The 14,645-nt window shown below is 48.1% G+C and overlaps 1 protein-coding gene across 1 annotated transcript in view; it reads right to left on the bottom strand.

Moving 5' to 3' along the window:
* Positions 1 to 5,442, bottom strand: part of GALNT10 (polypeptide N-acetylgalactosaminyltransferase 10) — an 81,503-nt gene extending 76,061 nt beyond the window's left edge. Inside the window, exon 1 of the mRNA XM_059483412.1 lies at positions 5,189 to 5,442. Coding sequence (XP_059339395.1) covers positions 5,189 to 5,362 — 174 coding nt within the window. The 5' untranslated portion in view covers positions 5,363 to 5,442. The remainder of the gene's footprint in view (positions 1 to 5,188) is intronic.
* Between the last annotated feature and the right edge of the window lie 9,203 nt (positions 5,443 to 14,645).

The following is a 14,645-nucleotide window of genomic DNA, read 5'->3' as shown; positions in this document are numbered from 1 at the left end:
TTAATATTCTTTCAGCAAAAGCACACAGCTCTGGAGATCACCACATGATTATGGTTTTCAACAGTGACTTACAGCACAGTCCAGATGCCAGGAACCAAAAAGTTTTGCAGTAGAAATTTTCCTACCACAAAGAAAGGTCACCATTGCAGCAATTAAGTGCATACGAAGCATGTTTGAACAGTGAAACAGAACCACTTTTCCAATAACAGAAGGACCTGCTCAATGATGAACAAAGTACAATAAACCATTTATTTTCACACAGCATAGGAGACCTACAACACAGCCCATTTGTTCATCCAGCTCTGTGTTGCCATTACAACAAAGATCACCACAATGAGACCTTGAGTGAAGGCCACTGAAAGCTCCACTTTCTTTATAAACATATTTTCAGATTTTACTTTGCACTTTACAGCTGTGAGATGGTTTAGACACTCCACTTCAGCTCCCTTTGCCAACCACAAGTGCAGGACATGCTTACCTAGCTCAGGAAACCCTGCTCATTTCACAAGTGCACTCACTGAAGTGATAAACTCCAGAGCAGCCCACACTCAATCAGTCACTCTTAAATTAAAACAGACTTGTTCAGCTGTAGCACTTGCACTCCAGTCCTTAGATGCCAATTGTTTTATGCTTACTTACAAAACAAGCTTTTCAAAGTTTCCCTTTACATCAGCTGTCAAGTGCCTGGCACACACAGCAGTGCCCAAGAGCTCTGTGGGGCAGCAGCAGGGTCTGGGACAGGACCAGAGGAACCTGTGAAGCTCAGCAAGCTGGCTGCCCAATTCCCTTCTGGCTGGCAGAGAGCACAACAGGGTTCCTCTAATTTTTCCCAAGTCCTTCTCCTCCCTTCTGTTATTGGAAAAGTGGTTCTGTTTTGCTGTTCAAACATGCTTCATATGCGCTTAATTCCTGCAATGGTGACGTTTCTTTGTGGTAGGAAGATTTCTACTGCAAAACTTTTTGGCTCCTGGCATCTGGAATGTGCTTTAGGTCTTCCTTATTAGTTTTTTCCAACAACACCACAATGCTGACAAACCTTGACAAGCTCCCAGCTGCCCCCAGGTCAGAACAGCAAAGCCCATCCTCTTCCTCAGATGAGGAGGACACAAGCAGCATCATTCCCCACTCACCCATCACCAGGGCTGCATTTTCAGCCATGCTAGCTGGAAACTTTAGGCTCACTGGCACTAAAGCCAAAGTTTATCACCCCAAACTTTCCAACAGCAGCACCCTGCCCAGGCATTTTTCAACCCCGAGTTTGCAGTTGGTTTCTGATTGCCGAGGAAGCAGCAGGAGGGTGTACCCCACATCACTCCAGCCAGCCGGCAGCAGAGGGCACCACACAATCACCGATGTGATTTATACACTTCCATCATGCTCCCGAGTTAATTTATTGAGCACAAATTACTGCTACAACAAGCTACAGGGCGACTCCATAAAGCATTCATCATATCAGATAAAAACGCACTGCCACCAAAGGCAGCTCATTTGCTACAGTGCTTTCAGCCAGCAATTCAAAGAAAAACCTTCCAGCTTAGCATCTCTGCGAGCTCAAAAGCCACATTCCCAGAACTGCAGGTTTCCCACAGCAAGGATCTCCAGCCTGACCACAGAGGAGCAGAGCAGCAGCTCTGCAGGGCACTGAAAGCCACATAAACACTTGCATTAGCCCAAGCACAAGCCACCAGCCCACAGCCTAACTCACCCAGGGTTTACACACTGCAAAGCTACATCCACATCAATTAAACATTTGGGCTGAGGATGCTCAGCAGCCTCTGAGGCAGACAGCAGAGATCCAAGAGACAAAAGGAATAGCTGCATTCCTTCTGCTTCTTCCTACCCCCACACCCACAGATCGTATGCTTTTACTTATTGAATAGTTGTTAAAAAAAGAAAAAGATGAATCTACAGAAAAGTCAATCTGCATTCCGTGAGCACGCTGAGACTCACATAGTGATGAGCAAACAGCACAGTCACGAAGTCAAAGCAGCTTCTAGGCTGTCAGCAGAAACCGTTCAGTGCCACCGGCCCCATTTAATGCCAGACCTGTTACACACCCCAGGAAAAAAGGGAAGAAAAGAACTTCCCAGATCATCTCCTCTGCTGAGCACTGCACAGAGTGACAGAGGCCACTTCTAGCACACAGCAGTTAAGCAAGGACTAACTCAGAGCTCCAGCTTTTCCACGCAGATCTGCAGCACGACCTTGAGGCCAGGACCTTGCTGACTTCTCTCCATCTCTCCTCTGTGCAGGGAGAAACACCCACAGAGCTGCAAAAGAACAAACCCAAAGGCAGAGGAAAGAGCAGATACCTCACCCTCCTTATTAAAGCAAGACACTATTTTCAGCCACCATAATGTTTCCCCTGAACATGTAAATACAGAAGCAATTAGCTACCTAGGCACTTCCGCAGAAACTGTTTAGAATAATCTTCCCTGGAATATATTTACATCGTTTCTGATTGCTTAATTTTCTGACACATTTGTTTCGGGCACTAGAAAGATTAAATAAAGCCAAATCACCTATAGTGATGCATATATTGCCATGTTATTGAAGGTAACATGCAGCACAGGCAGACAACAGAAACTCCTGCCTGGTTTCAAACTTCAAAATTTTAGCAATACAACAAGGTTCTAGGAATTGTTTTATAGCTTTAATTCAGCTGTTTCTTAAAACATTTCCCCCTCTTCTGCTTTTACTCTGAGGAATAGAACTACTGACTGAAACAGCAGACACCATTTAAAGAGAAAGAATGAGCCTGGACAGAGATTTCATTGAAAAGCTCAATTCTGAAGTACATAGGAAATGTCCTCAATTCAAAGATTAGCCTGCACAAAAAGGCAAATTAAAGCCAGAAACAGAAGAAAATCTTTTCTGACTGCTCTGAATATATTTTTTCATTATATTCTCTCCTATCATCTGGAGTTTTTGTATTAAGAAGTCAGCTCTTTCAAAAGGCTTCAGGAACAAGAAGAATATTCAGACAAACAGCATATTCATTTACAAGCTGGAAGTTGATTATTAAGTACAAAACCCATGAATGCTTGTTGGGACCAAGGAAGGGAGGCTGGAACAATTAATTGTGAGGATACCCAAAAAACTCTCTGCAGTCAGCTGGCAGATACCTCTATGACAACAGTAAAACAAACCCACACAACTAAACAGAAAAACAAAATCACATTTGAGTTGTTTTTATCCTGCTTCATCTGAAATTATTTTTACCAAGACAGCCTGTTGTCCTTAAGGCTATGTTTTCCCTAGCTCAATGTAACTGGAGCTATCATTGCAGGGCCAAATCATTCAAAAAATAAGCTCACAACACAAATATATCTTCACTCACAGACCCCCTGCAGCCCATAACTCCACGTTAATTAGACTGGAAGATGAAGCCTTCAGCCTGAAACCCAGCAGCTCTGATTTACACAAGTGCAGAGAGGTTTTACTGCGAATTTTCCTGCGAGCTGCACAGGCGTTTCCTGCCCAGCTCCACACACCATCAAAACAAAAGCAGATCTCAGGTCACTGACAGCTGCCATACTTTACAGAGACATAAAGAAAAATGGAGCAGGCATTGTGTACAACACAGGCAGCTCAGGATAGCCGAGCACTGAGATCACTGCAAGGACACAGAAATCAGCAGAGATGCTGCCTGGCTTACATCCACCCAAAGCCTACAGTGCAAGGACAATTTTGGAAGACCAAAAACATAAAAGCCAACTTGCCACTTTGAAACCTCCTAAGAATAATTACCAACTTTCTCCTCGTTACTCTGGAGGACACACGATTTTACAAAGGTCTTCATTCTGCCCTAACACATGAAGCTATGGAGCAGGGCTTGGTTTTTACCCGTCATGCAAAATCGACTCCCTGCATCCCACAGAAATACAAGCATAAGGCAGCAACATCAGGAACTCCAGGCATGTAATGATCAGTGTGTGGTCAAGTCAAAAGGATTTCTGCACAGATTTGAGGATCTGCTGCAAATTAATGTTTTGTGACAGGCAACAGCTGATCCCTTTCCCCAGCAGCATGGGACATGAACATGGTTTTCTCCAGACTTACACTAAAAAGCTTGAATTTGAAAAAGCGTTTCTTGGGGGAAAGAAGAGCTCAGTCCCAGTTTGAGTACAGCTCTTTGAGAGCCTTCTCTCCCTCAGAGCAGAAATTGTCACAGCAGGTTTCTCCACCTTTACGGTGCAGTTACAGCAGGAAGTCTCCAAGGAGGAAAAGATTTAGACGAATAAGAGTTTTAAGTGGTTTTGAACAAGCAGAGCCTTTCAGAGTGGCAGCTGAACTGATAGTTACACAATGACATTTCAAGCTTTCAAGTCCCAATCATTCTTAATGGCACAAAGCTAAACCCAGAAGGGGACAAAGCTATTACACAGCCAAAAGTAAATGCAGCTAAACTGTGCTTCCAAAACGTCTAATTTGGGTGATCCAGCCTTCCTGACTCACACGCCGCACAGACAGGTTTGGCTGTGAAATTTACTATACACTAGTGGGGCAGGAAAGGAAAGCAGCCATGTGTTGCAACAACCTCAGGCCACATATCCGGCGGGCATCCTCTGCCTCTCAGGAAGAGTTTTCCGCTTTTCCCAAAGGAGCATCGCTGCTCGGGCACAATCCGCCAGCTTCACCCGGTCCTCCCTGCGAGGCCTCGCCCTGAGCTCTGCGGGAGGCAGAGTAACAGGTGATGTTTGCTTCCCACACCCTTCCAGGGCAGGTAAGGAGAAATGGCACGGAGGCACACACCCTTGGGAAGCGGAATCGGCGTTCTTTTCTGTGCACGGCTGGGACCAGCCCTGCCTCGCTCCCTGGCGCAAGAAGCAAAGACCTTGCTTTATTATTCCCTTACCACGCTCAGCCGAAAAAAGGCGAGGAGACCCTCCCGTGAATTGCCAAGAAAGTACTCGCGCTGCTCCTCCTCCGCAGGCACAGGATACACAAACCAGCTCCTTCCCGGGGTCCACTGAGCCCACCCGGCTTCCCTGCCCTGCTCCATCCTCTTATGGGGGCGCCTGCCGCTTCTCGCTGCCTCCCGTGATGGGAAGGGTCGCGCCCAGCCCCGCACACGCCCCGTGCCACAGCGGATCCCATGAGAGCCGCCCGACCCTCGCCCGGCGGATCCCACCGGAGACCCCCGGCACACCCGGGGCCGCTCAGCCCCCCTAGCCCCGCCACTCACCGGCGCCTCCCCGGCCGCTGCCCCCGCGGCGGCCGCCCCGTCCCCGCCGGCCGCGCCGCCGCCCTCCAGCTGCCGCTCGCGGTACAGGGACCAGAGCCCCACGTTGGGCAAGAAGACGAGGGCGGCCAGCGCCAGCCCCACCGCCTGCAGCAGCCGCTTCTGCTTCCGCCGCATCGGAGCGGCTGCCGGGAGCGGGCCGAGCGGCGGGAAGGGGCCGAGGAGCCGCGGGCTGAGCAGGGAGCGCGGTCCGGCCGCCCCCGCCGCGCTCCCGGAGCGCAACTTTCGCCCGCGCTCGGCGGCGGCGCCGGGCGGCAACTCCGGTACTTCCGCTCCGCTCGCGCGGGGGGCGGGGCCGCCGAGACCCCGCCCACCGCCCGGGGAGGCCCCGCCCCGCTCCCCGCTCATTACCCTGCGCTAATGACCCTCCGCTAATGAGCCCCGGTAATGACTCCCTGCTAATGACTCCCCGCTAATGACTCTCTAAGAACGGCGCTCCCAGGGTGCAGCGGCACGGCGGGGTGTCTGGCGGAGCGGCATTCGAAGCGGCCGTCGGTGGTGGGGAGGGGGTCACAGTGGTTAATTGGCTTAAAACGCCTTAATGAGGGAGGGACCCCTTACATGGGAGTGGGGCTGGGAGAAGCGGGGCAGGCTGAAGGATTAGGGCTGCAAATGCTCCCCAAAGGGTCCGGGTGGCCCCCATGGGCACACAATAACCGGGGGACACCAAGGCAGTCTCCAGCAGGGATGGAGATGCCATCGAAGCATCCCTCCAAATCCATCCCCATCCCTAGTTCGCTTTCAAAAACACTGCTGTTTAGCCGGATAGCAATTAAGTGGCTTCAACTATAATGAAAACGACACAATTTAGAGGCACGGGTTAGTGTTTGAAGGGTTGTTTTAGGGAAAAAAGCAATGGCGGCCCAGCTTTCCCAAGAATTGGGAGCGGATCCGTGTCCTCAGTGAGGAGCAGCAGCCCCGGCGCTCGCTCGGGAAGATGCTCTGCCAGCAGAACAGCCGTGAGGCTCGGCTGTGTCAACAGCAAAGCTCTGACAATTCACTGCCCTTCTGGGCACGGGGAAAATAAACATTAGTTCTCTTCCAATGCAAACCCCCGCGGGGAAATGCCGAATTTCCTGGAGCGACAACAAAAAGAAACCATCACGCACCCCAGCATTTGCAGCTCTTGCCACCCTCGCCCCACATCAGCAAGTGGCTCTAAACTTAAATAAACTTCCATAACCCACTAGATGGCATCTTCTAGCAGATTTCAGCGCCTGCTGCGAGAGTCAAATTATCAAGGAAAGCTTTTAATTTAGAAAGCAGGTTAGGGTTCCTAAGTCTAACTACGCGTTAAGGCAGCTTGCGCTTTCATTTTAATTATCGACGAGAATTTGTCGCCAGCTGATTTCCTTAGCAGAAGTGTTAACGCTTCCATTGTTTCTCCGTGGGTGGAGCAGATAGCGACCCGTGAAATCCCTTCACTCCTGCTTTAGAGCAAAGCGTATTCCCTTTATCATCGCTGAATCACCTCCGGCAGTGCAGAGACTCGGGCTGCTCCTGAATAATGCATAGCCGCTAAAATTGTACAACAATAAAGCTACATATACATTACCTGGTGCTGCGAGAATCCGGGCTGGAAAGCTACAATACCTCTGATTTAATGCTGCAGTGCCAGTGTACTGCCATATGGACCCTTATAATAACATCCACATCCCCTTACCTCTGCGAGAGCTCTTTGAAAAGTGGCTGTGAAATAGCAGGAGGTTTCCTAGGGATGCTAACAGGCTGCCCTTGGCAGAACATCCTCATTTTTATAAAGAAATGACAGCCACAAAGTTTGAGAGTTAATTAAAACAAAGCCACTCGCTGGCTCGACATATGTTTAAATTTAGGATTGTGAGCCTGCTCGCTAAATTAAATGTTTGCTTCATAAATTGGCTTCAGCAGAGTTGCACAAGTTTTAGCAGGGAGCAGATTATGGCTGGTGCCGCAGGTAGATTAGTACTTTGTACATGTGAGAGCATCCTGAATGATCAAACCCTCTGAAGAGCCTCTTAGGAATTGCAGTCTGGCTGCTCCTCAGTGATGACTCTGCAAATGGATGTTCCAGGTCTTACTTTTTGCTTTAAGAGGGAGTGAGTCCTGTTGGGTTTACCAATTAAAATAATTTATACTCTGTGCAGCTGCCTTGGTCCCAAATAAATAGATGTTTCTTCTAGTAAAGGTAGAGCATGTCTCCCTCTGCACTTCTCCTGAAGTGTTTTGGTGGAGACAGAGCTCTGATTTTGGCCTGTTGGATGCAATGCCTTGGGGATTGACAGAGTACATGCAAAATAAACATGGATTTCCATTTCTGAGAAAGGAGAAAGCCTGTGGCTGTTAAGCCTCTAACTGGAAAAGGAAATGGTGTACCTTCCCCAGGCATCTTTTCAAAACAAATATAGGATAAATTAATAGCAGCTCAATCCCTGTCTGGAAGCTCTCTTTGCTAGCAAGCTGGGTTGCCTGGTTTGCAGCTCGTGTGCTGAGCAGCTGCAGGGCAGAGTGCAGCAAAAGTGGGAAACAGCAGCATGGAAATGAAAAGCCTTGATGAAGGACGAGGAGCAGGGTTGACCGGAGGGACTTGGTCAGCAGATACTGGGAAAGGGCAGGAGAGCACTGAGAAATGCTAATGGGAGTGGATGTGACAGGAGTTGCTGGGATAGAGCCCACAGATGGCACGACAGCACGGAGATGAGATGGCACAGGCTGAGGGAATCAGTGCTCTCCTGCCTTCTGGTCTCTGCCTGCAGCTCCTCAGGGCAGGGACTGACTCCTGTCAAGGGCTGCATTTCGACCTTGGCGCTTCTGTAGGGTGGCTAAAGGAAAGCAGGGAGTCCTTTGGACCCCTGCAAGTGAGGTGAATGGTTATGGGATCCCCCCTCTCCTGCCAAGTGGTCATAAGTGAGACAAGAGCTGGCTTTCCATGCTCCCACTGCTGTGCCAGCCTCACAGCATGGGTTAGGGGAGAAAACGCTGCCAGAGGGATGGCATATCTGCAATGGGATAAATGGGGAAGAATATCACCCAAGAGCCTGCTAGGTTTTTCCCTTGGGTTCCCAGTGCTGCAGGTACACATTGCAGGGAGCTCCATCCAGGTCTCTGTGTCCACCCTGTGTCCTGTGTCAGATGGCTGCACCCACAGGGAAAGTCAGCTCCTTTTTTGAGATGTGTTTGTATGCTGGTGATGCTTTCTCTTCTCTGAAAATCTCATTTTTAGCCAGGAGGAGAAAAGGAAAAACAATCTCTAAAAAATGAATGAAGCTCAGCCATGGCTGTGTCACAACAGGACTTTTGTTTTCGTGGCATTTCTTTATCCTTCGGTGTTTATTAGTTGGAAGTTCAGCTCATATTTCATGTGAGCAGAATTGATTTGTTGGGGTTTTTTCCCCCCTTTTTTCTTTCCTGATAAAAGCCAATGCAGAGGAACCTGCTCACCTGTGGGCAGGAGCACAGCCCTGCTCTGCTCAGTATGGGGGTGCCTGTCAGCAGAGCCCCCCACAGCCACCCTGCTGCACTCCCCCAAACCCTGGAGCTGCCTCCAGCCAGCACTCAAGATGCTGAAAAACAATGTAAATGCTTGAATAGCTCACAGAAGTGAGATGATTACAGGCTTTTAAAAAGAAATTGCAAACCTTGTCACTGCGGGAGAGCATCCAACCCCCATCCCTCCCAAGAAATGAAGAGACAGCACCAACATCCATGAATCCTTGTGCCCTGGTTGGGAGTTACCTGTGGCGTGACTGACCTGGGGTTTTATCCACATAGAACAGACTTTTAGCAGAAAAATAAATAAAATAAAAATGGTGATCCACCTGAGCAAGCAAAATCCCCACGGTCAACAGGGAAATCTGCCTGAATTTACTTTGGACAAGCAGAGCCCAGCAGTGCAGGGCAGGGGAGGGTGGCTGAAGCTGGATGCTGGTGGAAGATGCTCAGGGTCCTTCTTGGAAAGCGGTGCCATCACCAGTGGTCATTGCTCCAGCCTGGTGCAAAATGGAAGAAGTGACTGGCTCTGTCTGCAGCCTGGAGATGTGCAAAAGCAATGAAGCTGTGCAAAGAGGTTTCCAAAGTGTAACATTTTTGACTCTTCTGGCCTTAAATCAGGTAATTTCACTGATTGCCTGTGGCAGGGGAAATTGCTGATGTCTAAGTTGAAGCACCGTCCTGGAAGATGAGGCAGTGATGGCTTGCTGGGAGGATAAATACCAGAGCAGAGTATGAAGCAAGGAGGGAGCCTCATGCATTCCACATTGCAAACAGATACATATCCTACATATCCACAGATTTCCTTTGCACAGGAATATATTTTTCCTCAGGACAAACATGAATCCATGCCCCTGTTGGCCAGGCTGCCCAAGTTCAGGAACAGTGGTGGCCAAGAGAAAAAGCTCTCGCTGCACTGTGCAGGGTCTGAATGGTCCCAGCTCTCCCTGCTGGACTTTGGTGGTCATTGAGGACACCACTTCTCCAGGCAAAGCTTTGCATGTCAGGCTGCTTCAGTTCTAGAACTGCTTTCCCAAAGCAGCCCTAACAGTTTGTGCATAATTATCAGTCGGGCTCAGTATAGGAACGAGGAGACTGAGTGTCTATTCCTGGCTGTCTACTCAAGTAACCTTATTTTAAAGAAAAAAAAAAAAAAAAACCAAAAACCACAAATGTTGTTGCAGTCTCTCTGGCTGGAATAGGCAATGAGCCTTGTCTGCTCCCTCTGCTCTGAATTCAGAGCTGCTGCAATGAACAGGACTCAATCCAAGGCTGGTGGAGCCAGGCAGACAGACTGCAGTCAAGATGTCCCCAAACCTCCCTGGATCCCTGGCTGCTCTGAGCACGCTGTGAATTTTGAGGCCAACACTCAACTTGTGCTTCTCAAGGGGGTTGGAAGCTCACGCTCTAATAATTAAGGCAGCTTTGAACATCGTAGCCTTCAGCCTTGCTTTTCTGTTCCCTGAAGCAGCATTAGTGCTTGGAACAGGTACCAGCTCTTAGAATAGGCATGCCAAGGGCTCGCATGGTTTTGACAAGGAGGAATTTAAAGGCACTCTCCAATATGTGAGAGCAACAAAGAGCTGGTTTCAATGGAGGTTTGCAGCTTTACTCTGAGCAGGGTTCATTTCTACATCACTGAGCTGAACCTGGAGGATAGGCCTGCTCTTCTTCCAGCTTGCTGGATGCATTTTGGGGTGACAGGAACATCACTGGGGTCCAAAGTCTTCTTTAGGGTGGATCTGCAGTGGATCAGAATGCCTATATGCTCAAGCTCTCTTTTAACAGATTATTTGCTAAGTGTGATAGACTCTGTTTACACCAATAAAAAATAACCATGTAGAAAGGGGAAATCAGGATAAAGATGCGTAACCCACCACTAAAAAAATATGGAAAGGGAAAAATAAAGCTGATTATAAGAAAATTTAGGTGAAGTGATTAAAAACTTAAGTGATAGGGATAATATCATCTGAATTACCAAGGGGAGAGGAAAAAGGGCTATAAAACCTAAATAGAGGAGAATCAAATTCGGAACAGATGTCAAGAAGAACCTTCCCAAGTGAAGAATCAAAAAAGCAGGGAATTACCTACCAGGCAAGGCTGGAGTGGGCACACTGGGGCTTTCTAAAATGAGATGTGACCGTGGAGCACAAGCTGCTTTAGTGGTGGGCTTGGCAGTGCTGGGTTAACAGTTGGACTCCATCATCTTAAAGGTCTCCTCCAACCTAAATGATTCTATGATTCTGAGCACAGAACAAAATGTGCCAAGTGGCTTCTGTGGGATCTTCTGCATCTGACATAAAATCAGCTTCAGGGTTTTTCATGCTGAGGAAAAAATGATTGCCCTCAGCAAGGGGAGCCTGGGCAGCTCTTCCAGCCCTGTGGATTGAAAGCACAACATGTTCAGCCTTGGAGGGGTCCTGAGCCCCCCAGCAGGGGAAAGGTGGCATTGCTGCCACCCGTGCCATGAGCCAGTGCAGAAGGTGTGCAGTGGGGGCTTTGCCTTCCCCCCTCTTCCCCATGGATCCTGCCAGGGTCTGTGGTGGAGGCAGTGATTTGTGCCACTCTGGAGGAGCATTTGGCAGCTGGAGAGGCTGTTAGCAGGTGTCTCAAGTGCCCGACTGGAGGGCACGGCACTGAGCCTGCCCTTGCTGGCCGCTCTGCCAGCAGTGGGAAGGCTCTCCTCTCTCAAAATAGATCCTCTCCAAGGGCTCTTGTGTTCAAGAGCTAGGTGGAAACCAGGACCTCTGTCCTTTATATTCTGTCTCTACAAAGAAAGGCAGTAAAAGCTGTGTTTGAGAAGCAGAGAAGGAAGGCAGACGTGTATTGAAATGGGCGGACCCTCATGGCAGGGAGAAATGATGAGGGGAACTCGACTGATATCAGAAGGCTAATTAATCACTTTCTTATCCTAAGTTATTCTATATTAATCACTTTATTATATTGTATTATTCTAATATATATATTATTTATTATATTTATTATATCTAATTATATCTAATAACATATAATATAATATATAATATATAATATATAATATATAATATATAATATATTATATATATTAATATAATATTAAATATTATTATATATTATATATTTACAATATTATTCTATATCTATAATATATACTATATTATTCTATATTATATTCCACTATATGACATTAAATCTAAACTGAATCTGCCAAGCACTCAACTGCACAGAATCTTGTGGCTGTCCTGGCACACACACACAGACATTGGCCCTGATAGGCCAAGGAAACAAAACACCATCACTGTGGGTAAACAGTCTCCATATTGCATTCTACTTTTGCACAAACACAGGCACAGCAAATGAGATAAGAATATTCTTGGGAAGAATTGTGCCTTGCTTTTCTCTGTGAAGAGAAATGTGGGGCTGCACACTTGGCCCTGACAGGCCAAGGAAACAAAACAGCATCACTGTGGGTAAACAGTCTCCATATTGCATCCTACTTTTGCACAAACACAGGCACAGCAAATGAGATAATAATTGTTTTTCCTTTCTGTGAGGTTCAGAAAATGTGAAACCCAGAAATATTAATGGGAAGAATTGTGCCTTGCTTTTTTCTGTGAGGAGAAATGTGGCTGCAGACGTGCTGTGGTGTGACCGTGTTCACAGGGGTCTCAGGATGAGGGAAGAGATGAGGATCTGACTCCATGTTTCAGGCGGCTTGATTTATTATTTTATGATATATATTACATTAAAAATATACAAAAAGAATACAAGAAAAGATTTCATCAGAAGGCTTAGCTAAGAATAGAATAAAAAAGAATGATAACAAAGGTTTGTGGCTCGGACTCTCTGTCCGAGCCAGCTGACTGTGATTGGCCATTGATTAGAAACAACCACGTGAGACCAATCACAGATGCACCTGTTGCATTCCACAGCAGCAGATAATCAATGTTTACATTTTGTTCCTGAGGCCTCTCACCTTCTCAGGAGGAAAAATCCTAAGGAAAGGATTTTTCATAGAAGATGTGTGTGACAGTGTGGGATGAGATGAGAGGATGAGGCTGGCAGGGCAGATGCTGGTCCCTGGTGATGAGCAGGGAGATCCAGCAGCTTTGTGGCACCAGCAGCTCGCTGCTCAGGCCCTGCTGGGTCAGCTCAGACCTTCAGCTGTGTCTCAGTCTCTGCCCTCTGCACCTTCAGGGAGCCTCACTCCTACAGGCTGCCCTGTGGCTGCAGGTAGGCATCAGCCAGGGATGGAGCTGCTCAGCTGCTCAGTGTATTTTGCCAGTTTTTTTTATCTTTTAGAGATGAATTCGTATCTTAACATCAGAGGTTTGGGTGCCTCATGTTTTCTTATTCACATCCCCAGGGTTGCTCTTGTTCTTTCTATTTCTTCAGAGCCTGATAAAGCTCCTGGCCTCTGAGACTCACAGAGACATTGTGGAAGGAATTGTACAGCTCCCATCAGCTGAATCTTGTAATTCAACTGAAATTCTGTTACATTTTAGCTCTGATATTCAGAAGTACACAGACATTATCTGGAGGTCAATGAAGAGGCAGTTTCTCCCTGGAAGGCTCTGTCCCAACAGGTATTTCTGACAGGCAGCCTCTCCTTTGAAGAAATTTTCCCCTTCTTTAGCTGGGAAGATGCTACAGTGACTTACTTGGATCAGATGTTTGCACTTGGAGAGGTGAAGTTCAGTGCTGCCCAAATGTCCTTTCTTCTCTTCACCCTGTAGTGTGCAGTTCATCCCTCCCATCCTCCTCCTCCTGCCCTGTGAGGCAGGCAGTAATGAGTCTCCTGGGGCAGCAAACATCAGCCTGAAGTGTCTGTGTGAGTGAGAGGCAGTGATTAACCTGGAGCATCAGGAGCACTCACTGTGACAGCCTTTCAGTGCTCCCTGGGCTCCTTCTGCAGGGAGGAGCAGTGTTGGGCTGGGGAGGGAGCAGGAACAGAGCAGGGATGCTGCTGCCTTTGGAGGAACCTGGGAAGCAAAATCCTGCACATCTAACATCCCTGTTGCTTGTCAGGTGAGTCTGCAGGTCCCACACAATGCACCAGAGGCATCCCAGGCTGGGGCTGTCACATCCCATTGCTGTGGCTGCTGCTGAGGGTTGTTAATTCAGCAGCCCCACGTTAAAGACTTGAGCCTGGTGAGCAAAGCCTTGTGCAGAGCTGTCTGCCTCATTCCCAGGGGATGCAGCAGGATGAAAGGTGACTAACAGCTGCTTTGAGCGTGCTAATAGCCATCATCCTGCAGTACACAGCACTGTGAGACAAAGCACTTCCCATGGGATGCCCCCGGACTTCCCCTCCTGGGAAACACATCAAAAAGTTTCAGAGGAGGCAGGAAAACTCATCCACCCAAGGAAGACCTCAGGGTGAACCCTGTCCATATCACAGAGGGGAAACAGCAGGCAGAAAAGTCCCTTGGCCTGAGCTGTGGGGTCAGAGGAGTGGTATTGGGGGTCCCCCTATTACCAGGGCAGAGACAAAGGAAAGGGGTTCATGTTCTTCTGTGCCCCAGAACTCTCCTGTACAGTTCTGGTGTTTGCTTGCTTAATTTGTTGGAAACTGAGCAGGAAAGTCAGTTCTGGGACTCTTGGATTTCAGCCTGAAGCTGACGCATAGATTTGCCCAGGAAAGAAAGCAAAGGAGGAACTGGGTGAAGCAGAGTTCAGAGAGCAGCATCTTGCTTTGCTGCTGGGCTGTCTGAAAAGGGAGAAAGGAAGGAAAACACAGCAAATGTGTCCAGCGCTGGAGAAGAGATGCTCTCATCTGGAAAATCACATTTCCCTGTTCCTTGCACAGAGATTGCAGAAGTGTGGACTCTCCTATGGGAATAGTTCCACATGGACTGTCTCTCCAGCCACCATCATGCCTAGCTCCCCTTTTCTTCCCTGAAATAAATACAGACAGACCAGGGAAGAGCAATGTGACCGCAAATCTTCTAGA

This window comes from Ammospiza nelsoni, chromosome 16 (genome assembly GCF_027579445.1).
Source record: "Ammospiza nelsoni isolate bAmmNel1 chromosome 16, bAmmNel1.pri, whole genome shotgun sequence".
NCBI lineage: Eukaryota > Metazoa > Chordata > Aves > Passeriformes > Passerellidae > Ammospiza > Ammospiza nelsoni.
This window is presented reverse-complemented; position numbering and strand designations above follow the sequence as displayed.